The 26,758-nt window shown below is 42.3% G+C and overlaps 1 protein-coding gene across 1 annotated transcript in view; it reads left to right on the top strand.

The window, feature by feature from the left end:
* The first annotated feature begins 1,915 nt into the window (after positions 1-1,915).
* Positions 1,916-26,758, top strand: part of mei4 (meiosis-specific, MEI4 homolog (S. cerevisiae)) — a 42,028-nt gene continuing 17,185 nt past the window's right edge. The window contains exons 1-3 of the mRNA XM_063057289.1: positions 1,916-1,961; positions 4,444-4,698; positions 11,134-11,732. Coding sequence (XP_062913359.1) covers positions 1,922-1,961; positions 4,444-4,698; positions 11,134-11,732 — 894 coding nt within the window. The 5' untranslated portion in view covers positions 1,916-1,921. The remainder of the gene's footprint in view (positions 1,962-4,443; positions 4,699-11,133; positions 11,733-26,758) is intronic.

Raw genomic sequence — 26,758 nt, forward strand, 5'->3', positions numbered from 1 at the left:
AATTTGCTTGCATTTGGCCCACATCACTCAAAACCTTTTCTATCCATGTAGCTGTATAAATGTATCTTTAAACATTATAAAATTGTACCTGCTTCTACAGCTTACACTAGCAGCTCATTTCATATACTCACCATCTTCTGTGTAAAACGGTTTCCCCTCGGGTAACTTGGAAATCTTTCCCCTCTCATGTTAAATTTATGCACCCTCATCCTGCTAGCAACATCCTCATGTGTCTTTTTTTTCTGCATCCCTTCCAGCTTAATGACATCCTGCCTCTAGCTGGGTAACCAGAACTATACACAATACTCCAAGTGTGGCCTCATTGGTGACTTGCACAGTGGGGACCTGGCGTACCAACTCCTGTACTCAATGCCCTGATCGATGAAAGCTGGAATGGCAAATGCCTTCTTCACCACTCCCAAGAACTATGTACCCTTAAGTCTAAGTCTCTCTGATCTACAACACCTTACAGGTTCCTCCCATTTACTGTTAAGACCTGACCTGGTTTACTGAAATGTGACACCTTGTTTGTCCAAGCTAAATTCCTTTTGCTATTCCTTGGTCCACTTCCCCAGTTTATCTAGATATTGTTGTAATATTAAGTAACTTCCTTACTGTCCAATATATCGCCACCAATCAGGAAGGACGAAATGCCAAAAAATATCAAGAGCACATTGGGGTGGATAAATCTTCAAGGCATGGTGGGATCTATCCTGAGTTGCCAAATTAAGCAAAGGAGAAGATTTCTGTAGCTCTGTTGGACAGTTTTGCCGGGGTTGAGGTACCAGAAGACTGGAGAATGTCTAATGTTGCCTCCTTGTTCAAAAAGGACAGTAGGGATAAGCCTGGAAACTATAGGCCAGTGATTCTTACATCAATAGGAGGGAAGTTGTTGGAGAAGATTCCGAAGAACAGGATTTATGTCCACTTGGAAAGGCAAGCAACAATTGAGAACTATAAGTCATAGTTTTAAGGTGAAACTGGACAGATTTAATGGAAACCCGAGCAGCAACTTTTTCAACCAAAAGGATGATCAGTACTGTATATGGAATAATTTGCCAGAGGACCTCTTTTTCCCTTATTAGGGAGAGAGGGAGTGCCTGTACTGGGTGAACGAGTAGTCTTTGGGGTACAGTACTGCTTTGCTGCATGTTTAAGTGTTCGGTGGGGGGTTGCTGATGCTTTTTTTTGCCAGTGGGGGAGAGGGGGTTGGTGCTTTGCTGCGGCTTACACGTGGGAGGGAGGGAGGGGAGCTGTGGGGTGGGCTTTGGGGTTCTAACATTTAACTGTCATTCATTATTTGGGGCACTCCTCTGTTTTTGTGGATGGTTATGAAGAAAGGATATATATTGTATACATTTCTCTGTTTTTAAATGTACCTTTGAAATACTAACATGGATAGGAAAGGTTAAGTAGGATATAGGCAAATGGCACCAGCTCAGTAGTCATCATGGACTGTGTTGTGCTTTCTGTGACCACATGGGTTTACTCTAGACAAGCTGGTTAACAACTGCATAATGTAAATATTCATAAAGGAGAGTTGGCTGGCAATGGAAGAATAATCCATAGTTGCACAGAGAACCAAGGAGAAAGAAGGGGATAAATGGGATAGCTCCCATTAATGGCCCCGAATGGTCTTCTGTAGTTTTCTTCACTCAGGTCACCGGTCTCCATAACCACAAGCCACACAACTAGCCGAAGCGAAGCCAGGGGAGACCCCCGTTACTTCGAACGCTGATTACCTGAGGTGAACGTGGATTGAGACGCTGCCCCGTCAATGCGACCGTCCATCAAAGCGGCAACCAGCCGCAGCCGCGGGAACCGCGAAGGGCGCGGACGGGGGTGACGTCACACTTCCTACGTCATTGCGGGCGGCCCATGGCCAGCTGTGGGAGCACGAGAGCGGGTGCTTGGTGTCGCCATGGCGGCGGTTGCGAGGCATGAGGACCGGGCCTGCCAGAGTGAGTGGTGTTGTCTCAGTGCGGGGTCGGGGGGTCGCCTCCTCGCCACTCCATCACGACTCTTTCCTTTGACTCTTGTCGCCGTCTATTGCTTTACGTGGATTCCCAGCATTTGATGCTTCACTCACCCGAAGGTGCTGCTTTGCTCCTGGATTGCCAGAGTTGGGTGCGAAAGAGTCTTTGCCAATTCTGGGTTCCTGATAAGAATCTTTGCCACTTCTGATCTCCGAGATTTCTCATAGTTTTTTAATGGTATTTTCCACTCGTTGTTCCCTTAACCTCGCAAATCTCCCTAAAATCTTGCGATATCGCTAACTCCCCCCCCCCCCGTCATTAACCTGTTGGCTTGCTTCATGTTCTCAAGCCAACGAGAATATTTACAGCATTGCTTGTTCTTGTACTCATTTAAATACTTTATTGATTTTTTTCTTTGCTTTTCACTTCTAAATTTCCTACTTTATCTTGCCTACATACAGGTTATTTCACCTTAGGTTACAAGAAATTAGCCCTTACGGAATTCACAAACCTTGCTCTAATGGAATTTTGTGTGGGCGAAAGATTAAAAAAATACAAGATCTGGAAAAAAAATCAATGGATTTTGTCTATAATTTTTATTTGCTTTTTTTTTGCAGAAAATGAAGTCGTTTTTTTTTCGCATGTTTGGTTCATTTCAGTTTCAAGTAGTTTTTCCCAATAGATTTCCATACAAGATGTCTAAAATAAGGCTAGCAAGTCTAAGTGCAAGTTGTAAACCTAAATGACCATTTATTTGTTGTGAGTTATATCATTAAATTAACTTTCCTGCATTTTGATATGCATTTCTAGTGGACTAGGTGATAAACTTATACTTGCTTTTAAGCTGCCAGCAACTGAAGAAATTTGCTTCAGGAACTGAAAGGCAATCTCTTTAAGTGGCCTGCCATGGTAAACCAGCAGCTGTGGTACTCATCATTACTGATAGTAGTAAAACAACATGTAGGGATGAGTCTGTGTCTGTAAATTAGATTCAACAGGAAATCAGGTTTCACTTTACAGAAAATCACAATGCAGATAGATTTTCCAGGCATGAATAATGTGGAAGTTGCCTGTACCTTGGAAGTACAGAGCATTGCCAGAAATAAAGTGCTGCTTTGTCATTGAAATCAGTGAATGAAGTTTTATTTTAGAGTGATCTTTGAAGCTAATTTATGTAAAAGCATTTGTGTATGCGGAGTAAAAATGCTTTATTCAGTATCAGTGCTTTCCTATATCTTTTTAATTAAATTTTATAATATGAATCTGGCTAAAAGCAGCTGAAAATACTTTTATGCAATGGAAAATCACCTAATTGATGTGCAGAAAGCACAGCTGTAGTGATTTTAGGTTACAAGAAGCCCTTTTTTCCCCCACATATAATAAATCGCAAATTTAAAAAAGTAATCTCTTTGTCACAAGAAAAATTTTCAAGTGGAAGTTAGAAGCAGATTGGATCTGTTTGCTTCCGCTAATGCCCCACCTCCCCCTCGTACCCCATCTGTTATTTATATACACACGTTCTTTCTCTCACTCTCCTTTTTCTCCCTCTGACTATACCCCTTGCCCATCCTCTGGTTTTTCCCCACCCCTCCCCCTTTTCCTTCTCCCTGGGCCTCCTGTCCCATGATCCTCTCATATCCCTTTTGCCAATCACCTGTCCAGCTCTTGGCTCCATCCCTCCCCCTCCTGTCTTCTCCTATCATTTTGGATCTCCCCCTCCCCCTCCCACTTTCAAATCTCTTACTAGCTCTTCCTTCAGTTAGTCCTGACGAAGGGTCTCGGCCTGAAACGTCGACTGTACCTCTTCCTAGAGATGCTGCCTGGCCTGCTGCATTCACCAGCAACTTTGATGTGTGTTGCTTGAATTTCCAGCATCTGCAGAATTCCTCGTGTTTGTGTTCCTAATCTCATTAAAGTCACTTTAAGCTTCAGTTCCTACACAGCATTAGGGAAATAAAATGATGTATATCATGTGTGTCATAAAATGCACAAATGGTTTGGATTGAATTGCCAAAAGCAAGCAATGTTTTCAATTTGTTTTAACTTTGCATACTTATAGAACTCATAGACTTTTCAACTAACTAGTTTAGGATGTCATAGGCCATTGAAATGCATTCCTATGTGTTAGCTGTTCAATGTGCAGCACTGCTTAACAATTACTAAAATAGAAAATTTGTGCTCTGTATGTGGAGAAATGACATTGCCTAAAATTATATATGGCAAGATAGAGTAAGACTTTCTTCATGTTAATAGTGCATTTTTATATGTTGAAATGGATTATCACTAATCTTAACCATGATTTTAAAAATACCAGGCTGGGATCCTGTCTGAAATTTAAATAAGCTTTGCCTAGTAGGCAGTAGCTATTCAGTCTTAATGCAATTTCATAACATTATTTGAAGTTGATATTTCAGTTCTCGTTTAAATTTCTGTGATTGTTGAATATATCCCTTTGCCTTAATGACAGGACAGCAAATAATTGAAGATGTACTGCCATGGTACCTAAAAACATCAAAACTAGCACTCGCTCTGGCTATAATTGGCAGCACGCCCCCAGAAAAGAGCAGCAGAGAATATGCAGAGCAATTGGCTAATAGCTTATGTCAGAAGGGAGTCGAATGGAAGTTAAAGGCTGAAGCTTGGAAAGCTGAAGCATTACACCTGCGTCAGAAGTTATTTCTAACTCAAATGCAATCTGCAGCAAGGTCAAATGATGGCACTGGTAAGTACGTCATAATGCTTTATGCAAGTAATATCATCATCTTCAATGTGTTTCAATTGGGAAATAATGTTTTTTTTTGCAAGAAATTCAAAATTATTTAGTACTGAATATTCAACATTTTGCACCTTTATGATGAACAGATTCTTATTATACCCGACAGCTTTAAAAATGGGAAATGAATAAAATTCATGAGAAAGGTATTGCTCAGCGGGGCAATGGATAGTCCAGTTGGTAAGAACAGGATGCACACGCCTTCATCAATTGTGGAATTGAATTTAGGAGCCGAGAGGTAATGTTGCGGCTATATAGGACCTGGGTCAGACCCCGCTTGGAGTACTGTGCTCAGTTCTGATCGCCTCACTACAGGAAGGATGTGGAAACCATAGTAAGGGTGCAGAGGAGATTTACAAGGATGTTGCCTGGATTGGGGAGCATGCCTTATGAAAACAGCTTGAGTGTACTCGGCCTTTTCTCCCTGGAGCCTTGGAGGATGAGAGGTGATCTGATAGAGGTGTACAAGATCATGAGAGGCATTGATCGTGTGGATAGTCAGAGGCTTTTTCCCGGAGCTGAAATGGCTGCCACAAGAGGGCACAGGTTTAAGGTACTTGGGAGTAGGTACAGAGGAGATGTCAGGGGTAAGTTTTTTACGCAGAGAGTGGTGAGTGCGTCGAATGGGCTGCTGGCAGCGGTGGTGGAGGCAGATACGATAGGGTCTTTTAAGAGACTTTTGGATAGGTACATGGAGTTTAGTAAAATAGAGGGCTATGGGTAACCCTAGTAATTTCTAAGATAGGGACCTGTTCGGCACAACTTTGTAGGCCGAAGTGCTTGTATTGTGCTGTAGGTTTTCTATGTTTCTAAATGCATTAAGTTATATTGTCCTGTGTTCTACCATACAGAATTATGGAAGCTTTTGTTCTTTATAAACCAATGTATATTTTTAATGGAGAAATGCATTATAGATATTGTTGAAAAAGATGGAAAAATTAGCATAGATTAGGGCTGGAGGAGTGGGAGGAAAGCAACAGAATGGGAGAGACAGTGGGTGCAAATCATTTCAGCAAATGTTGGGTTAAGTTAAAAAATCATAACTTGAAATGTTGACCCTGGGGGTTTTTTAATTGGTGTACTCAGCAACAATGCTTTCAGCCCAGCTATCGATGGCACTTTTGACCTTGGTCACAGTGTTTTGAACTCTTAAGAATTTCATGTTTCATTCGTGAGTTGTTTTCATGTGTGTTTTTATTATTTTTCGTTCTATGTGCTTTGTCTATTTTATAAGATGATGAGGATTTAGTATTCAATGATGTTTCAATAATGTTTAACCTAGCAGAACAATGGCATTCCTTCAATTATGTCTTCCTTGTGATGATGCTACTCATTGGTGATGTGTTAGCTTTTAATCTCTTAAATAACATTAACTCTCTGATAACATAACACTCTAAGAAATCATTGGGAAACCACTTCCCTCAGGCCAAGCTACATGTTGTACTCCTAATTAAATTCTTGTTTGCGGAACAATCTACAATCAAGTCCATTACAATTCCATCATTTTTTCAAGATCATTTGTAGTATTCACGTTTCATTTTTTTATGAACGAACAAGTGCATAGACACTTTGTTCATTATCAAATTGCACAAGCAACATATAAACCATTGAACCAGAGATTAACATTTAAAGACCTGGATACGGTACTAAAACGGTTGCAGGAGCAGAGGCTAGGAGGCAGACAAATCATTGGAAGTGGCTGGATAAGTTAAGAAGGTAGTACATAAGGCAGTCACAATTACAGAGGGAGAGAGTACGAAAGTAGCTAAAACTTTTTTTAGGAGATGTAGCACAGTAACAGGCCCTTCTGTCTCCATATGACCAATTAACCCGTGCATCCTTGTGGGAGGAAACCGGAGCACGTGGGGGAAACCCATGAGGTCACAGCAGCAGAATTAAACCCCATTCACAGGTGCTGTAATAGTGTTACGCTAACTGCTTGGACACCCTCCATTAGTCGAGGTCGATCACGGATATTGCATCCTAACTTTCTACATGATATGCAGGCCAGGGCAGTATGATATAAAGAGCAAACTGTTGCCCATGCAGCAGGCTTCCCCTCCCCACGCTGCTGATAAATACGAAGGAGTGGGATTTTTTTCCGAAGCCTTCCCCATGAGTGGGTGTAGCTGAAAGGCAGCAGAGATTTGAGATAAGAGCTTTCCTTCTAGATAAGCTGTCAACCATGGTGTGTGAACAGTGGGAGGTTGTTTCTCTGGTGGAGGACCGGAAATCACAGATATAAAACAAAAGGTATGAGAATTAAGAATAGCATCCTGCAGATGTGATGGAGATTGGTGTCATTGCCTTCAAGAAGGAATTGGATAAATACAGTATATGGTGCAAGGGGAAGGACCAGTACATGAAATGTGAGAATCCATCTAGTGGAGAGCTAACAAGAATGTGATGGGTTGAATGGTTTCTCCTGTGCTGCATCCATTCTGTGAAACTATATGATGTATGTTTTGGGGCATTATCAGTTGAAACATGGCAGACTAGCAAATGTTTGTGGGCCCACTGCAGAAACATGCAAAAGCTCATGAGGCTGTGTGCAACAAAATAAATCCTTCAAGATCACAGGCCTTTCCTACACACATTTCACATTTCTGGCTGTAGCAGAGGTGGTTAGGCTGGGTTATCCTTTGAGAGGAGCAGAGTTCAGGTCAGTGGTTCTGTGTGTAGTTAAAGGGGACCTACCTGTAATGATCAGCCTCTAATGGACACCGCAGCCTGGACCTTGGTTTATGCACCCTGGTTCTCCGAGAATAGCCAGCAGTGTCTATAGACCATGACAGAAGTGGTTACAAGGCGTGCTTTCAGACATTGCTCTGTTAACCTAGACTCCTCAGTTGCACAGAGGCCACAATTAGAAAATCATAAGCTTCATCGAACTTTCTGTAATTAACCGACATTTCTTCCAATTGATTCTCCTTAAAATGGAATTGTAAAGATCACAAACCATGATACTGTGTGATTGAATTTTTAGACAAAAGAATCTTGAAATTGCTGTGGTAAGTGTCCTACCAATATACCTTTGAAGGTGGAACTCTGTGAAGTGTCTGTAGGATGTGATCAAGGTGCAGCATCTCTTTAGTGCTGTATGTTATAGCTTAATTTCAGTATATACGTCAAATTCTCTAAATCAAAATTGATTCCTTATCCAACAATGCGTAAATATGAGCATTTGGTGTGAAGATAAATCTTGGTTATGCATCATAGTTTCTATGTGTACTTGCTGGTCGTGCATCTTGGATTATTCAATTACTTTGAAGGATTCTGACTCAGTTTGATGATTGAAAACTGGCGATCTCAAGAAATCAGAGATTTGGAATAAATGGGTCCTTGTGAGGCTGGAAGGAGTAACTAGTGGAATACTGCAGGGATGAGTTCTTGACCTGCAATTATTAGCTATTTGCAATAATTAACTGAAGGAGGGAAACAATGAATGTAAGGTTTCCAAATTTGACCCAAAAATGGATGAAAGGACATGTTATGAACTGTCGTTTTGCCACAGGATATAGATTGAGTGAGTAAAAGACAGACAAATGAGATTTAAAAACATGAGAAATTCTGCAAATGCTGGAAGTCCAAAGCAACACACACAATGCTGGAGGAGCTCAGCAGGTCGGTATCTATTTCAGCCTGAAACGTCAACTGTGTATTCACTTCCATGGATGCTGCCTGACCTACTGAATCCCCACCCCACCCCACCCAACACCGTTACAGTAATCTCACTAATAGATGGAAGTGTGAGGTCATGCAGTTCAGTAAGAGAAATTGAAAGGCAGTTCTAGTACCGTAATCACAAAATATTAGCTGGCAAGTCCAATGAGTAGTTAGGAAGGTAGGCATATTTTGGCCTTTACTGCAAAGTGTTTTGTAATTCCAAATGGGATTCCAAAATGTGAGTCTTACTTCATTTTTTATTTTAAGTGAAGCGCCCACATATCACATAATGGTGCCATGACATATGCAATTCACGTATTTTACATATAATCCATGATAAATTATTTAATTGAGCAAGAATTCTTAAACAATGCTTACAATATTACTGAAATGCTAAAATATTAAATGCACAACACAAAGAGGTTGAAGTTTAAAAGCAGAAGTTTGGTTGCAATTGTACAGGGTGTTGAAGCCTCATCTGGAAAGCTACATACAGTTGTGGTCCCCTTGCTTAAAAATATGTTTAGCAATATTGAAGGAAGTACAAAAGGGATTCAGCAGGCTAATTCCTGGGATGAAGAGTTACTCAACAAAGAGAGAGTAAATATTTCAGTCCTGTATTCCTTGGACTTTAGAAGAATGAGAGCTGACCATAATCAAACAAAATACCAAGAGGTCTTGACAGGGTAAGTGTCAGAAATTTCACTGGTGGAAGACTCTTGAACAAGGGGCCATAACTTCAAGACAGGGAGCTGGTCTTTTAAAACTGATGTGTAGAAATTTCTTCCTAGAGCATGGTGAATTTTTGGAATTCAGTGTCCCAGTGGGTGGTGTAATGCTGAATTGTCAGAAGTATTTAAAATGGAAATAAATGAATATTTGAAGGATGGAGGAATAGAGGGGTATGCAGAAATGGCGTAGAAGAGGTGCTGGAATCAGCATTAACTTCCTTATTGCCCGTTACATCGCTGGCATTTAGGGTAGTAATGGAGGCCCTCCATCTCTGTCTGTCCATACAGTCGCACACAGATAGAGAAGGTTTCTTCATTGCTGTTTCTGTAACAATGTTGTTTTACCAGTCAGGGTTGTTAGCCCTGAGATGAACCCTCAAACCTGGAGGACCAGCAGACCACTCTTAGTCAGGCCTCTGCCCTTTGACCTGTTTGGCATGGGTGACCCTACCAAGAGCCAAAACACAAGGCCCTGTCTCCAGCCAACATAGCTCTCTGGATCATTAAAACATGCAAGCCTACAAACCCTATGACAAGGTTATGATCCTCTTGGAGGTCAGCATTAGCAAGCAAGATCATATTACGTTTGTAAATGGCAGGGCAGGCTTGAAGGGCCTGATGGCTTATTCCTGCTCATAATTTTTTAGGTTCTAAGATAGCCTTTTCATTGCTGATTGAAACTTGAAATTATTGCCATGTGATATTTTTCCCTTACTAAAGCTTCTTAACAAAATCTTGGATTCTGATGGAAAAGAAGTCCTTTTTGCTCAGGAAGAGCTCAATGGTTTTAAGTAAAACCCTTAAGGACACTTGAAACTTGCAGTCCTGCCAAATCCAATGGATGTGAAGATGCCTGCTGTGCCTTCTCTGGGGAGTCAACCATGCCCCAATGAACAGAACATGTAGTTTGAAGCTTCCACACAGTGATGCTTGCAATATAATCACTGAGGCACCGTTACATTACTCAGAAATTAAGTTCTTTGGAAAGCACTATTTATTAGTTTGAGTGCAATCTTAGCACTCTGGGAGATGTTTAAGCGGTCTCCAGTGAGTTTTGAAACAGTCTAGGCACACTTGAAATCAAAGTGTCCTGTTACACAGGATCTGAATGTAGAAGGCAGCATATTTTGTGCTTTGTTTAGTTGCAGCTGCTAAACTGTTAAAGTTTCAGTTTGTGTAAGGAAAGCTTTAATTATGGATTGCACAATTGATGTCATTAAGTGCATGATGTTGGGAAATCGTCAAACATTTATTGTGGACTCGACTGGAATTGCCTGACTCAATTTAGCAGTTGTCATAATTTTGCCCAGAATTGATTGGAAATATGATTTATTCCCGGGTAGATTGATATTGAATTGCATTGCACTGAGGAAGAAATGCTCTGTGACCCAGTTTCTAAGTATACAATTTGTACATCAAAACATCATTTTTATGACAAATTTCTATATATGACAAATGATCTGTCCTGCCTTCATAAAACAAGATTAATTTAACTTATTTAATCAACAATACATTTTATTGCCACTATTCCAAAAGATCAAACCTAGATGAAGTATCACTCTTGGTTTAATAGGTCATATAATGGTATCATTGGACTCTGGTTTTAAATGTAATAATCTGTATCATGAATTTGGTGAATGATGAAGAGCTAGATTTGCCCTGCCTGCCTTTTGTTGTATATCACCACCTCAAGTAAGAACATTTGACAGATCATAAGCTAAACAGTAGAATATTTTGTTTTTACAGGGTAATAAAGGGTTATGTTTATCAAAAAGTACAAATTATGATCAACACCTTTAAGCCACATGCCATAGGACAAGTCACCTTTCAAAGGAAGTTTATATGCACTGAAATGTTTCCATGTAATGCATTGTAGCTTAGACTTCATTATTAAATACAACGTAATTGGAGTTGTAGAGATGTCATATTATTATAAAATATATATTTTTAACCAATATTTGACTTCATAATTTGTTTAATTTTCCAGGAGCCAACTCTTCTACCTGCCTAGAATTTCCAACTCAAGATCCCGTGAGCTTTATAAATGAGTCTGCTGTTCTAGAGGATTCTGGTTGTGATGTATCTAATGGTCAAGGATCAGATACGCAGGACCTATTAACAAACTGCAGATTGAAAATCGTTGGTTCTTATTCATTAACCAGTGAAGAAACATTGCCATTAGTTAATTCCACATTGCTCCCTGCTGCATCAGATGCTGCCAGAGGGGATGAATTACAAGTGGTTAAGAAAATGCTTAATTTTCACACTCAGTTTTTACAGAGTTTAATACGCATGAGGAAGATTGCAGCTGATAGAACTCCAACAGCAGAAACATTGACTTTAGCTATTGACTACTCAATAGTAATAGACTCAGTGTCGCATTTTGCTGAGAGTTTGCTAGTTTTCTGTACAAACCCCAAATCTCTACCTCCACCTTCTATGCTGATGCAAGCAACTGAGTGCCTTGTCAGCGTAATGCAAGACGGTAAATTGCCATTGCCTGTCCTTGAGCAGTGTGTCAAGAGGGTAGAGGAACTTGTAAAGAAGTTGGTGAAAGTTATTTTGGACAATGCAGGAATAAATCGGGTAAGCACATTTTGAATAAGCTTCTGTTCCTTTGAGAACTGCCTTTAATCAAATACATGTCTACAGCTTAACTAATTTGGACTGTGTGACAGCTTTCCCTTATTGTTTGTTCTAAGTAACACTGTATATTTTAATTTACCCAATGTTATTGCAAGCAGCCTATTAATGAAAGTACTATATTCACTCTAAAAGATGCCTTTGTATATTTTAATATGATGTTTTAATTAGGCTACTAATCAATTTCAAGAAAAGGTGAATACAAAAATCAGAATAGAAAGGCCTGCAAGATATATTATTGGATCAGCTTTGCTTAAACTTCTTGAGTGAATTATCTTTTAGTGAGATGTGACATCAATTACTTTCAATATCTGAATATTGTTTGACTGAAGGAGCTAGTTTCAAAGAGTTAGATAAATCCTTTTTTCCTGAATCTCTCTTTCCTTTCGGGTTTGAGTAGCAAAGCATACTTAGATTTTTAGTTAATAGAATATTTATGTAAGTGTTGCGGTGTGCTACACACAGCGCTAGAATAATGACACGTAGTCGGTGAGTTGGAGTTGCGATAAAAGAGGTTTATTCAAATTTCGCGGCCTCCTTTAAAGCCTTCCCATTCCCGCCCTCCCCGGGCAGGACTGCTGTGGGGAATGCATATTCGCAGACCCTCCCCGCGTGCGGGATTCTCCCCCTGCTGGTGAAGATGGCCTGGCGCCCTTTTTGGGGCCGGCCTCTCTGCCGGTGTGCGCCGGTTCGTGTGTGCTAGAAAGTGGGTCGCCACATAATCCCCCCCCCCAGAACCGGCGATACATCCCCCAATGTCCACAGTTTGGATCAGCCTCTGTTTCGGAGGTCTGCCTCTGCGCTGCGGTGCCTGAGCCCAGACCGGCTGCACCAAGTCCATGTGGGCTGGTTTGAGTTGGTCCACCGTGAGGGCAGTAGGAACATCCATTCTGGGGTGCACTAGCATCGCAGCGTTTGTCAAGGTTTCTTTGGTTTTAACGAAAGCGGCTGCGGCCTCTTCGTCCCAGGTAATGTCCTTGCCTTTACCCGACATCAGGGTGAACAGGAGGCGCATGATTCGGGCTGCTGAGGGGAGGAAACGGTGGTAGAAATTCACCATACCCACGAATTCCTGCAGGCCTTTGATTGTGTTGGGTCGGGGGAAGTGGCAGACCGCGTCTACCTTGGCGGGCAGAGGGGTTGCCCCGTCTTTAGTAATCCTGTGGCCCAGGAAGTCGATGGTGTCGAGTCCGAACTGGCATTTGGCCGGGTTGATTGTAAGGCCGAATTCACTTAGTCAGGAGTAGAGTTGACGGAGGTGGGACAGATGCTCCTGATGACTACTGCTGGCTATGAGTATGTCGTTCAAATAGATGAATGCAAAGTCCAGGTCACGTCTCACTGCATCCATTAGCCGCTGGAATGTCTGAGCGGCATTCTTTAGGCCGAACAGCATTCGGAGGAATTCGAAAAGGCCGAACGGGGTGATGAGTGCTGTTTTGGGGATGTCGTCCGGATGTACCAGGATTTGATGGTATCCCTGGACGAGGTCTACCTTGCAAAAGATCCTTGCGCCATGTAGGTTTGCTGCGAAGTCTTGAATGTGCGGCACACGGTAGCGGTCTGGCGTTGTAGCCTCTTTCAATCTGCAGTAGTTGCCGCATGGTCTCCAGCCCCCCATTGCCTTGGGCACCACGTGCAGGGGGGAGGCCCATGGGCTGTTGCACCGTCGTATGATCCCCAATTCCTCCATCTTCTTGAACTCCTCCTTCGCCAGTCGGAGCTTGTCCTGGGGAAGCCTTCGAGCACGGGCGTGGAGGGGTGGCCCCTGGGTCAGGATGTGGTGCTGTACTCCTTGTCTGGGCATGGCTGCCGTGAACTGCGGTGTCAGAACTGATGGGAAATCCGCCAGGACCCTGGTGAATTCATCGTTGGACAGCGTGATGGAGTCCAGGTCTGCGTCTGGCAACTTGGCTTCACCCAGGGAGAACATTTGAAAAGTCTTGGCGTGGACTAATCGCTTCCCTTGCAGGTCAACCAGCAGGCTGTGGGCTCGCAGAAAATCCGCCCCCAGCAGTGGTTGGGCCACGGCAGCCAGTGTGAAGTCCCACGTGAACCGGCTGGAGCAGAGCTGTAGCTGCACCGTGTGGTTGCGGTAGGTCCATATTGTGCTGCCATTTGTAGCCCTCAGGGTGGGTCCCAGTTCTCTGTTGCGGGTGTCGTAACTCATTGGAGGTAAACCGCTGATCTCCGCTCTGGTGTCAACCAAAAAGCGGCGTCCCAACTGCTTGTCCCAAACATACAGGAGGCTGTCCTGATGGCCAGCCGCCATAGCCATCAGCGGCGGCTGGGCCTTGGTGTTTCCCGGGAATTTGCTGGGTGGTCTACAGCGGCGGGCCTCTGTGCCCCACCGCTGGTGGTAGAAGCACCACTGTTCGTTGGGCTCATCACTCCCGTCGCTGGGTTTTGTAGGCTCTGCTGTCGGGCCTAGTCTGGCCTGCCGTTGGGCACCCGGCTTGGTGATCTGTGCAACGGGCCCCCCTCTCTCCTTCCTGGCATTCCACAGCACATCTGCCCGGGCCGCCACCTTCCGGGGGTCGCTGAAATCTGTGTCGGACAGCAGCAGGCATATGTCCTCGGGCAGTTGCTCTAGGAATGCCTGCTCAAATGTGAGGCAGGGTTTGTGTCCTTCAGCCAGGGCCAGCATTTCGTTCATTAATGCTGACGGTGGCCTGTCTCCCAAACCATCCAGGTGCAGTAAGCGGGCAGCTCACTCGCGCCGTGAGAGTCCAAAAGTCCTTATGAGCAGGGTTTTGAATGCTGTGTATTTGCCGTCCTCTGGGGGTGACTGTATAAACTCCTCAACTCGTGCAGCTGTCTCCTGGTTGAGGGAGCTCAGCATGTAGTAGTAGCGAGTGGACTCCGAGGTTACCTGCCGAATGTGGAATTGTGCTTCTGCTTGTTCGAACCATAAGTGGGGTCGCAGCGTCCAGAAGCTTGGCAGTTTTAACGAAACTGCGTGAACAGATGCGGCGTCGGTCATCTCTGGTCCAAATATCGTTTGGGCCGTCGGGGTCACCAATTGTAGCGATGTGTTACACACAGCGCTAGAATAACCACACGGAGTCGGTGAGTTGGAGTTGTGATAAAAGAGGTTTATTCAAATTTCGCAGCCTCCTTTAAAGCCTTTCTGTTCCCTCCCTCCCCAAGTGGGACTGCTGTGGGGAATGCATAGTCGCAGACCCTTCCCGCGCGCGGGATTTTCCCCCTGCTGGTGAGGATGGCCTGGCACCCTTTTTGGGGCCGGCCTCTCTGCCGACGCGCGCCGGTTCGTGTGTGCTAGAAAGTGGGTCACCACATAAGAACAGAAATATATCTGACCCGTAATAGAGTTTTAGTTGGGACTTTATTTTTGTAATGTTATGTTATTTGAAATTAAGATAAACATACTAAAGTTTTCCTATTGAGTGAAAGTTTGTCAATTAGATGATTAGATTTGACTTCCAATAGACACTTTTTTTTATGCCGTTGCATTGGAAATGGATGTCAATGTTGCATTAAATTCCCACTTAACACTTCAAAATCAAAGTAAATTTATTATCACAGTACTTGTATGTTAGCATATACAACCTTGAGATTTATTTTCTTGCAGGCATACTCTAAACCCATCATAGAATAATAACCACAATAGAATCAATGAAAGGCCATACCAACTAGGTGTTTAACCAGTGTACAAAAGATAACAAACTATGCAAATATAAAAAAGAAATAATAAATAAGCCATAAATATTGAGAATATGGAATGAAGGTGTTTTTAAAAGTGAGTCCATAGGTTCTGGGATCATTTCAGTGATGAAGCAAATGAAGACATTGCCTTTGGTTCAAGAGCCTGATTGTTGAAGGCAGTAACTGTTCCTGGACCAGGTGGTGTGAGTCCTGAGGCTCCTGTACCACCTTCCTGATGGCAGCAGTGAGAGAGCATGAACAGGGTGGTGGGATCCCTGATGACGGATGCTGCTTTCCTATGACAGCACTTCATGTAGATGTGCTCAGTGAAGGGAAGGGTTTTACCTGTGATGGACTGGGCCGTATGCACTATTTGTAGAATTCTCCGTTCAAGGGCATTGATGTTTCCATACCAGACTGTGATGCAGCCAGTCAATGTACTCTCTGCTGCACATCTATAGAAGCTTGTCAAGTTTTTAGATATCATGCTTTCTCCGTAGCTGCACTTGTGTACTGGGCCCAGGACAAGTCCTCCGAAATAATAACACTACGGAATTTAAAGTTGCTGATGCTCTCTACCTCAGATCCTTTGATAAGGAGTGGCTCAAGGACATTTGATTTCCTCCTGCAGTCAATTATCAGTTCCTTGGTCCTGCTGATGTTGAGTAAGAGGATATCATTATGGCACCACTCAGCTAGATTTTCAATTTCTCTCCTATGTCCTGATTTGTCACCACCTTTGATTTAGTCTATGACAGTGGTGTTGTCAGCAAACTTGAATATGGTATTGGAACTGTCCTTAGACATACAGTCAGAAGTGTAAAGCAAGTAGAGTAGGGGGTCTAAGCACACAACCTGGTGATGCACCTGTGCTGATGGTGATCATGGAGGAGATGATGTTGCCAATCTAAATGGACTACGGTATGCAAGTGAGAAAATTGAAGATCTAGTTGCACAAGGTGGTTTTGAGGCCAAGGTCTTGAAGTTTATTGATTCGTTTTGAGGGGATGATGGTATTGAATGGTGAGCTGTATTCAACAAAGAGCATTCTGATGTATGCATCATTGCTGTCCAGATGTTCCAGGGCCAATGAGATGGCATCTGTTGTGGACCTGTTGCCCTGGTAGGCAAATGAAGTGGATCCAAGTTTCTTCTCAGATTGACATGATTCATCACCAACCTCTCAAAACACTTAATTGCAGAAGACGCTAGAGCTACTGGGCAATAGTCATTGAGGCAGATTACCATGTTCTTCCTGGGCACTGGCATTAAGTGGAGCCTGCTTGAAGCAGGTGGGTACCTTAGGAGCGAGGTACCAACTGAAGTGAGAAGTTAAAGATTTCAGTGAACACTCCAGCCAGTTGATCAACACAGGTATTTAGTACTTAGCCAGGTACTCCATCTGAGCCAGATGCTTTTCGTGGGTTCACCCTCCTGAAAGATGCTTACACGTCAGCCTCATCCTGAAGTTGCAGGATCATTGGGGCTGTGGGAGTTTGAGATGGTTCCCCCACGTTTTGACGGTCAAAGTGAGCATCGAAGCATTGGGCTCATTGATAAGCGAAGCCCTGTTGTTGCCTATGTCGCTTGATTTAACTTCATAAGAGGTGTGATCCTTTGTTGATTGAAGTTTAGTCCAGAATTGCCACCACCCATGGGATGGCTTTCTGGAGGTCATATTTACCTCTTGTAAATATCCTGCTTGTTAGAGTTGAATGCCTCTGATTTCGGCCCTCAGCAGATTGTAGATTTTATGGTTTATCCAGGGATTCTTCTTGGGGAAGTCTTTGAATGATTTTGTGCGTACACACTTGTCTACAACTGTTCTTATAAAGTCCGTGACAACTATAGTGTATTCATTTAGACCAACAGATGAGTCCTTGAACTGGGCCCAGTCCACCTACTGGAAGCAATCCCGTAGCACTGCTGTGCCTCCTGCGACCACCTCTTTGTTGTCCTAATCTCTGGAGCTTTGCTCTTTTAACCTCTGCCTGTATGTGTGTAGAAGGACAGCCATGTGATCAGATTTACTGAAATGCAGTCTGGGCATTTCTTATCTTAGTATAACAGTGGTCTAGTGTGTTGGAACTTCTGGTGCTACAAGTTATATGCTGATAGTAATTGGGCAGTAATTTCTTCAAACAAGCCTGGTTGAAGTCTTGAACTATGATTTGAAATGCATCGTAGTGGACTGTTTCTTTTTTGGTGACAACATCATTCAGTATGCTTGATTATAGTTGGCCACTGGTGATCACAGGTGAGACCTGCCTAGGTAAATAGAATGGATGGTATTTGATTGTTAGCTGTTCAAGATCGGGAGCACGACTTCGACAAACCTCCACATTGGAGCACTACTTTTTGCCTTTTCTGAAACACCAGTTTGGTCCATTCTGTGAATTGAGAAGCCTTCGGGTCGGATCACCATATGTGGTGTGCTGGGAGTAAGCCATGTCACAGTTAAACACAGAACTCAACAGTCTCTGATGTCACTTCAATACGGTAATCTTACCTTCAGGTCCTCAATTTTGTTCCCCAGTGACTGCACATTTGCCTTCAAGATGCTGGGTTGAGGGTCTTGTTCCTCTGTTTCAGCCTGACTTGGAGTCCCCTCATTCGCTTACAATTGATTTATGGGAAAATAAAGAAATACAATTTATAAATAAACAAAGCCAACTTCAATGTGCAATAGACAAATTTTGAAAATTTAAAAAATTATTAATACTGAGAATGAGTTGTAGAGGCCTTGAAAGTGAGTCTGTAGGTTGTGGAATCAGTTCAATGTTGAGGTGAGTGAAGTTATCCACACTGGTTCAGGAGTCTGATGAATGAAGGGTAATAACTGTTCCTGAACGTGGTGGTGTGGGACCTAAGGCTTCTGTTCTGCCTGACTAATTGTAGTAGCAAGAAGAGAACATGGCCTGCATGGTGAGGGTCCTTGATGATGGATGCTGCTTCCTTGTGGCAGCACTGCTTGTAAATGTATTCAGTGATGGGGAGTGCTTTGCCTGTGATAGACTGAGCTGTGTCCACCACTTTCTGTAGACTTTCTGTTCCTGGGCATTAGTGTTTCTGTACCATGCTGTGATGCAACCAGTCAGGATACTGTCCACTGTCATCTACAGAAAATTGCCAAAGTTTTAGATCACATTATGAATCTAAATTTCAGAAACTACTAAGAAAGTAAAGGCGCTGCTGTACCGCCTTTGTAATGAGACTTGCGTGCTGGTCCCAGGACAGATACTTTAATATGGTACTGCACTTTGGGGCAAATGTCAATGAAATTTATTTTGATAATGGAACAATAGTCAAATTTGCGGTGGTGTAATGGTTGGTGTAATGCTTTACAGTGCCGGCAGCATGGGTTCAATTCCCACCACTGTCTGTAAGGAGTTTGTACATTCTGCCTGTGACCAAGTAAGTTTCCTCCGGGTGATCTGGTTTCCCTTCATGTCCCAAAGACATGGATTAATAGCTTAATTGTTACCTGGGTATAATTGGGCTCTGTGAGCTCGTTGAGCTGGAAGGATCTGCTACCATGCTGTATCTCTAAATAAGTAAAAATCAAGTAAATCAGCTAGGATTTTTGGAACTAATAGGTGCTTGTTATGTTTTGATATATTGCTGGAGCTGCTTGGCAAGGTGTTAATTCTTGTGTATCTTGTGGAGAAATTTAGTCTTTTACTGACTCTGGCTATAAAGTGTGTGATATAATTGTTCAAAAGAAACAAGAAATCGAGCTATGTTACCCCCACAGGTCTTCTCAGCCAAATTATGCTGTGTTTGAAATCACTGGTGTGCAGCCTTAGTCATAAGAAGTAAATTTTGGATCTATTTTGAGTTTGGGATCAGCTGACAAGATTTGAAGTTGCCAAACTAGACAATCAACATAAAATAAAATGGTGGAACTGTTCAGCTTGCCAGATAATTCTGTGGGATAAGAATAGCTAGATTCTGCCCCTCCCAATGTAGAGAAGTGAGAGGAAAAGGAAGGGTGATATCAGGGAGTGGGGTGAGGAGAAGAGAAAGAACAAGTGGTTAAGGGAGAGAGAGGAGAGTTGCTGTTGGAAGAGAGTATTGGAGGGGAGCAGGAAGGATTCGGATTGATCTGGAGAGAGCAGGATGGGAACTGAGTAAGGTGGAAAGAGGAGCAGAAGAGAAATTTCCATTCCTCTTGTTGGAGCAGCAGGGATGTCTAAGTCCTAATCTGCTGTCCTGGTCCAATATGCTAAGTAAGGAAACTGGCTCTGACAAAATCAAGACTGTGAGAATGAGAGGGGTGGGTGAGTGTCTGCTGCCTGGGGTATGAGATCAGGGATGGTGTTTGACCTTCTAACTGTGAAGGCATTTCTGAGCTCCATGTTGGCCAGCAGTGGTGGACTATAAGCCATAGCAAAATTAGGTAATTTGGCCCATCAAGTTTGCTCCAGCATTTGACCACAGCTAATTTATTTTCCCTCTCAACTCATTCTCCTGCCTTCTCCCTATGACCTTTGATCCTCTTACTAATCAAGAACCTATTAGCCCCTGCTTTAAATACACTCAGTGCCTTCAGCTGTCTGTGGCAATGAATTCCAAAGATTCGCCACCCTCTGGCTAAAGAAATTACTCTTCAACTCTGTTCTATGTTCTCTCTCTCATACACATTTCTTGCAATATTTTCAGGTTAGACATTTTTTACAAAAATATGTTTCTACGTTTCTATATATGCAAGAATCTGATTTGTTGGATACTATTTTGAATATGAATCCTTTAGTGAGAGGTCCCATTGGTAGAATCTATAATTTATTTTTACTACAAAAAGGTAACCTCTCACTAAAGATTAAACAAGACTGGGAGAGAGAACTTAATATGACTTTTGTTAACGAAGATTCGTTGCAAGTTCTGAAAATGGTTAATTCCTCTTCGATATGTGCCAATCGTTGTTTAATTCAATTTAAAATTGTTCACCGTTATTATTTAACAAAGGAGAGGCTATCCAAAATATTTCCTAATATAGACAATTATTGTGATAGGTGTACAAATGAAGTATCTACTTTATCACATATGTTCTGGTCATGTCCGTCATTGAAATCTTTTTGGAAATCTTTATTTTCTACAATTTCTAAAGCTTTAAAAATTAATTTACAAACGTTTGTACAACCTAATACATTGACTGTTCTATTTGGAATAGTTGCGCATAATTGCATTCATTACATTGTTGGCAAGAAGGGCTATTTTATTGAAGTGGAAAGATACCTCTGCTCCTACACTAATTCAATGGTTTTCCCAAGTAATGTTATGTATTAGTTTTGAAAAAATTAGAAGTAGAACTTTTGATCCCCGATTTGATTTTAAGAGAAGGTGAGGCTTTTTTGCCAAATATTATCATTTAATTTGAATTTATTTATATGGTTTCTTTCCAATTTTGTGTTTATGTAAATGTGATTTGGCGATTGTTGTTTTTTTTCTCTTTTTTATATATAGATTATTGTAAGACGTACTGCTCCGGGAGTTGGTTCCTAATGGGTTTTTTTTGTAGTTAGTGGGTTGTTTTTTTTTTAGTTGGGGGTTCTGTTTTTTTTCCTTATATAATTTTTTTTCATTAGCATATACAACTTTTTTTCTTCAGCTTTATTAATTATATATATACTAATTTGTTGAATTTTTGTATTTTATAGCTGTAGAAGATTATATGTCAATAAAAAGATTTAAAAAATGAAAATGAAACTCTGTTCTAAAGGAACATCTTCTATTCTGAGGCTCTGCCCTGTGGTCCTCCATCATAGGAAATGTTCTGTCCATGTCCACTATGTAGGCTTTTCAATTTTCAATAGATTTCAGTGGGATTCCCCCACATTCTTTTAAACTCTATTGAGTACAAGCCCAGACCCATCAAATACTCCTATGTTAACCTTTTAAATCCCTGGATCATTCTTGTGAACCTCCTCTAGATCTTTTCCAATGCCAGCACAACCTTTCATGGATAAGGGGCCCAAAACTGCTTGTAGTACTCCCAAGTGTGATCTGAGCAAATCCTAACGCCTCAGCATTACATCCTTGCCTTATGGAGTCCTTTCGAAATTAATGCTAACATCAGCTTAGTGTTCATTATGACTTGACTCAAACTGCAAGTCAAACTTTGAGGAACCATGCATGCCAAATCCCTTCGCATCTCCTGATTTTTTTTTGAATTTTTACCCCATTTAGAAAATAGTATGCACCTTTTATCCTTCTACAAAAGTGAATGATCACATGCTTCCCTACACTATGTTCCATCTACCACTTTGCCTATTCTCCCAGTCTAAGTCCTTCTGCAGACTCCCTGCTTCCACAACACTAACCTGCCCCTCCACCCATCTTTGTAGAGACCCCAAACTTGGTCACAAAGCCATCGTACAAATCTTTGATTTCCAAAGTGAAAAGAAGCGGTCTGAGCATCAACTACTGCTGAACGCCGTTAGTCACCGGCCATCAACTTAAAAAGGCTCCCTTTATTTCTACCTATTTGCCTTCTGCCAGACAGCCAATCTTATTTCCATGTAGTGAGAGTCCTAATGAAGGGTCCCAAAACATTGACTCTATTCCTTTCTGTGGATGCTACCTGACCTGCTGAGTTCCTCCAGCATTTTGTGTGTTACTTCTACCCATGGTAGTGCCTTTCCTGCAATACCATGTACTCTTACCTTGTTTAGCAGCCTCATGTGCTGCACCTTGTCAAAGGCCTTCTGAAAATCCAAGTAAACATCTACTAACTCTCCTTTGTCTATCTTGCTTGTTATTTCTTTTTTTAAAAACAAAATCCAGTAGGTTTGTCTGGCAAAATTTCCCCTGAAGGAAACCATTTTATCATGTGCCACCAAGAACCCGGAAACTTCATTTTTACTGATAGACTCCAAAATCTTCCCCATCACTGAAGCCAAGCTATTCGCCTATAATTTCTTCTATTTTGCCTCCCTCCTTTGAAAAGTGGAGTGACATTTGCAATTTTCCAGCCCTCCGGAACCATTCCAGAATCCAGTGTTTCTTGAAAGATCATTTCTAATGCCTCTACAAACTCTTAAGTTTCCTCTTTCAGAACCCTGGGGTTAAGTCTGTCTGATCCAGAAGAGCTAAGCGAGTAAAAGGTGAACTGATTTCCAAAAGAAAACTTTTTTATTTCCATCTTTTACAGTTTCAAAATAACAAAAAAGGAAAAGGGCCCGAAGCAAAAGTTTGGGCACCCTGCATGGTCAGTACTTAGTAACATCCCCCTTGGCAAGTATCACAGCTTGTAAACACTTTTTGTAGCCAGCTAAGAGTCTTTCAATTCTTGTTTGGGGGATTTTCGCCCATTTTTCCTTGCGGCCAAAAACTTCTATTCAAAAGGTTCAAAGGAACATCTAAACAAGCCTGATGCATTTTGGAAACAAGAACCCCTCTCCAACTGTTAAGCACGGGGGTGGACCGATCATACTTTGGGCTTGTGTTGCAGCCGGTGGCATGGGGAACATTTACTGGTAGAAGGAAGAATGAATTCAATTATATACCAGCAAATTCTGGAAGCAAACATCACACCATCTGTAAAAACAAAAAAGCCGAAGATGGAAAGAGGATGGCTTCTACAACAGGATAATGATCCTAAACACACCTTAAAATCCACAATAGGCTACCTCAAGAGGCGCAAGCTGAAGGTTTTGCCATGGCCCTCACAATCCCCTGACCTAAACATCATCGAGAATCTGTGGATAGACCTCAAAAGAGCAGTGCATTCAAGACAACCCAAGAATCTCACAGAATTAGAAGCTTTTTGCAAGGAATGATACCATTAAGAAAGTCTTTGACTACAAGTACCTCGGGTCAAGAATGATGAGTTCGGAGAAGGACATAAAGATACTGAAGGCGCTGGTGTGGAGGGCTGTGAATGACACGAAAGAAATCTGGAAGTCGAGCCTGACCAGAGGGCTTAAAAAGAGGATTTTCATAGCAGTCATAGAGTCCATTCTCACGTACGGGTGCGAGACGTGGACACTCACCAAGACTATGCGAAAGTCTCTGGATGGTTGCTATACACGAATGCTCCGGATGGCTCTTGATGTGAGTTGGCAACAGCACATGACGAACGTTGAGCTCTATATCAATCTACCGATGCTCTCCACTAAAATCGAGGCAAGAAGACTGCAACTAGCGGGGCACTGTCTACGCCACCCTGAGCTACCTGCCAGCCTAGTCATCATATGGGAGCCCAAGCACGGGAGGATGAACCCTGGGTGCCCTCTCAAGACTATGGTCAACACGCTCCTAGAAGAGAGCGGCGCGGCTAATGTAGATGAACTGAACACACTATGAGGGAGAGGGAGAAGTGGAGAGTCTGTCATCGTGCCCGACGCCGGCCCCCTAGGTCTGAGTCGACGTAGTAGTAGTAGTTTGCAAGGAAGAATGGGCAAAAATCCCCCAAACAAGAATTGGAAGACTCTCAGCTGGTTACAAAAAGCGTTTACAGGTTTCCCCTGCCATCCGAAGGTAGAGCATTCCGATGAAACGGTTCGTAAGCTGGAATGTCGTAAAGTGAAGAAGCAATTACCCTTTATTTATGTGGGGAAAATTTGTGAGCGTTTGCAGACCCAAAAAATAACCTACCAAATCATGCCAAATAACACATAAAACTTAAAATAATAGTAACATATAGTAAAAGCAGGAACGATATGATAAACACACAGCCTATATAAAGTAGAAATACTTTTCCACAATCATTGCTGCACTGTTCTCCATAGCGAAAATCTCATGCAAGCGCTCTCAGCGGAAACACTCTCTCCAGTAACCTTTAAGCTATGAAGCTGCCAAATCATACCAAATAACACAAAAATAGACAACCTATATAAAGTAGAAATAATGTATGTACAGTGCAACCTCACTTACTGAAATTAGGAAGACAGCACTGAGCACACTGATGATGGTGTGTTAGGCTGAGTCGTCGGAGGTTGGGGTGGTGCAGTGGTCCCTAACATCCAGGCAGGGGAATGATACTGATCCGTGCAGAATGCAGTGGTGCAGCGGTTGCCGGGACGCACCCAGCACACCTTTAAGAAAAAAGCCGAAATAAACAAGCTAATTAATTAGGCGCCACTGGGCATGTAAATGTCGGCCCAGATCAGAGGGGATTGCTGATTGCGTCGCCTCTGATCTGGTCTGACATTTACGTGCCGGGCGGCACCTAATTAGCTTGTTTATTTCGGCTTTTTTCTTAAAGATGTGCTGGGTACATGTCGGATACCACTGCATTCTCCGCGGCAATGTATCGGTCCGTGGCCCGGGGGTTAGGGTGGTGGGACACTGGGGTGTCATCTCATCGTCATCTGTTTCCATCAGGGCAGGCAGGTCATCTTCATGTCTGCCTGCCTCGATGTCGAAGATCGAGGCTGTGGCTGATGTGAAAGGCTTGAAAAACGACAGTATGCTTGACTGCTTAGCCTCGCGCATTTTTCTATCATACAGTTCTTTGAAAGCACTCAAACCATCCTGCAAATTTGCCCTAAACCTACGTACCCTTTCAAAATTAAGGTCGTACTTTTCTGCAGTCATTGCAGCGAAAATCTCATGCAGTTGCTTCACGTTCAGTTCCTGGACGACTTCATTTTCAGTCCGTTTGCTACTGCATTTGGTTTCGATTGTTATCCTTTCCTCTTCCAATTGCATCAGCTCTTCATCTATCAGTTCTTGGTCATGGGATACTAAAACCTCTTCAACGTAATCTTCGCCAACTTCCACAAGCCAAACTCACTTTGTCCTTACTTGGTTCACCACGATCGAAGTACTTAATTATGTCTAGTTTTGCGTTAAGTGTAACACCTTTACGAGCTCCTTTAGGCTTTTCCGATACCATAGAACTCATCTTACTAATGGATGCTCACAGGCACGTGGTTAACCAATGCTGGCTAGAATGCAGTTCCGGGGGAGGAGTTTGGCTACTCAGGGTGCACGCTGCCTTTTATCGCGCGCTGCCTTTCATCGCACGCTGCCTTTTTCGTAACGGTGAAAACACCTTCTGTTAGCGAAAACAGGGAACTAATGTAGGTCTTTAGTAACAGCGAGATTTTGTAAAGCGAACGTTTAAAAAGCGGGGGACACCTGTACAAGCTGTGATACTTGCCAAAGGGGGTGTTACAAAGTACTGACCATTCAGGGTGCCCAAACTTTTGCTTCGTCCCCTTTTTCTTTTTTGTTATTTGTTTGTAAAAGATGGAAATAAAAGTTTTCTTGCTTAAAACATTAAAGAAGTGTGTCATCTTTAACTTTATGCCTTTTGGAAATCAGTTCATCTTTTACTTGCTTAGCTATTCACAGTAACAGAAATTTTGACTAGGGGTGCCAAAACTTTTGCATGCCACTGTACCTTCAGATCTTTCAGCATCTGCTCCTTAGTAATTGAAATGACACTCACTTCTGTCCCCTGACACTCAAATTTCTGACGTACTGCTGAGGTCTTCCACAGTGAAGACTGATGCTAAATGCTTATTAAATTCGTCCATCATTATTTTGTCCCTCATTTCTACCTCTGCAGTATGAATTTTCAGCAGTCTGATATCTACTCTTACCTCTTTTACTCTTTATATATCTGAAAAGAACTTTCAGTATCCTATTTATTATTATTGACTGGTTTATCTTCATATTTCATCTTTTCCTTCAATGTTTTTTCAGTTGCCCTCTGATTTTTAGAGCTTCCCAATCGCCTAACTTCCTACTGATTTTCTGCTCTTTTGCTGTCTTTATTTCCCTTGTTAGCCACTGTTGCCTCATCCTCCCTTTAGAATAATACTATTTTCAGATCTATCTTGCACCAGAATTGCTTCCAAAAACTCCAGATGTTGCTGTTTTGTCGTTATTCCTGGTAGTGGTTCCTTCCAATCAACTTTGGCCATGCCTCCCATGCCTCTGTAGTTCCTTTTACTCCACTGATACATTTGGCTTTGGATTGTGATTCAATCACAAACTACTCTAAAAAGCCATTTTGTAGGCATTCTACAAATTTCTTTTCTTGGAATACAGCACCTACCTGATTTTTCCAGTCTAGCTGCATATTGAAATCTTCCCATGACAATTATAGCATTGTCCTTTTCACTTGCCTTTTCTACCTCCTGTTGTAATTTGTACCCCACATCCTCGCTACTGTTCGGAGGTCTGCATATGATACGAATCAGGGTCTTTTTACTTTTGCAGTTTCTTAATTCTACCCACAAGGTTTCTATATCCTCTGATACTATGTCACCTCTTTCCAAAGATTTGATTTAATTTTTTTTAATCAACAGGGCTACCCCTCTGCCTATGTGCCTGTCCTTTCAATAGAATGT

The sequence above is a fragment of the Mobula hypostoma genome, chromosome 8, assembly GCF_963921235.1.
Source record: "Mobula hypostoma chromosome 8, sMobHyp1.1, whole genome shotgun sequence".
NCBI classification, from domain to species: domain Eukaryota; kingdom Metazoa; phylum Chordata; class Chondrichthyes; order Myliobatiformes; family Myliobatidae; genus Mobula; species Mobula hypostoma.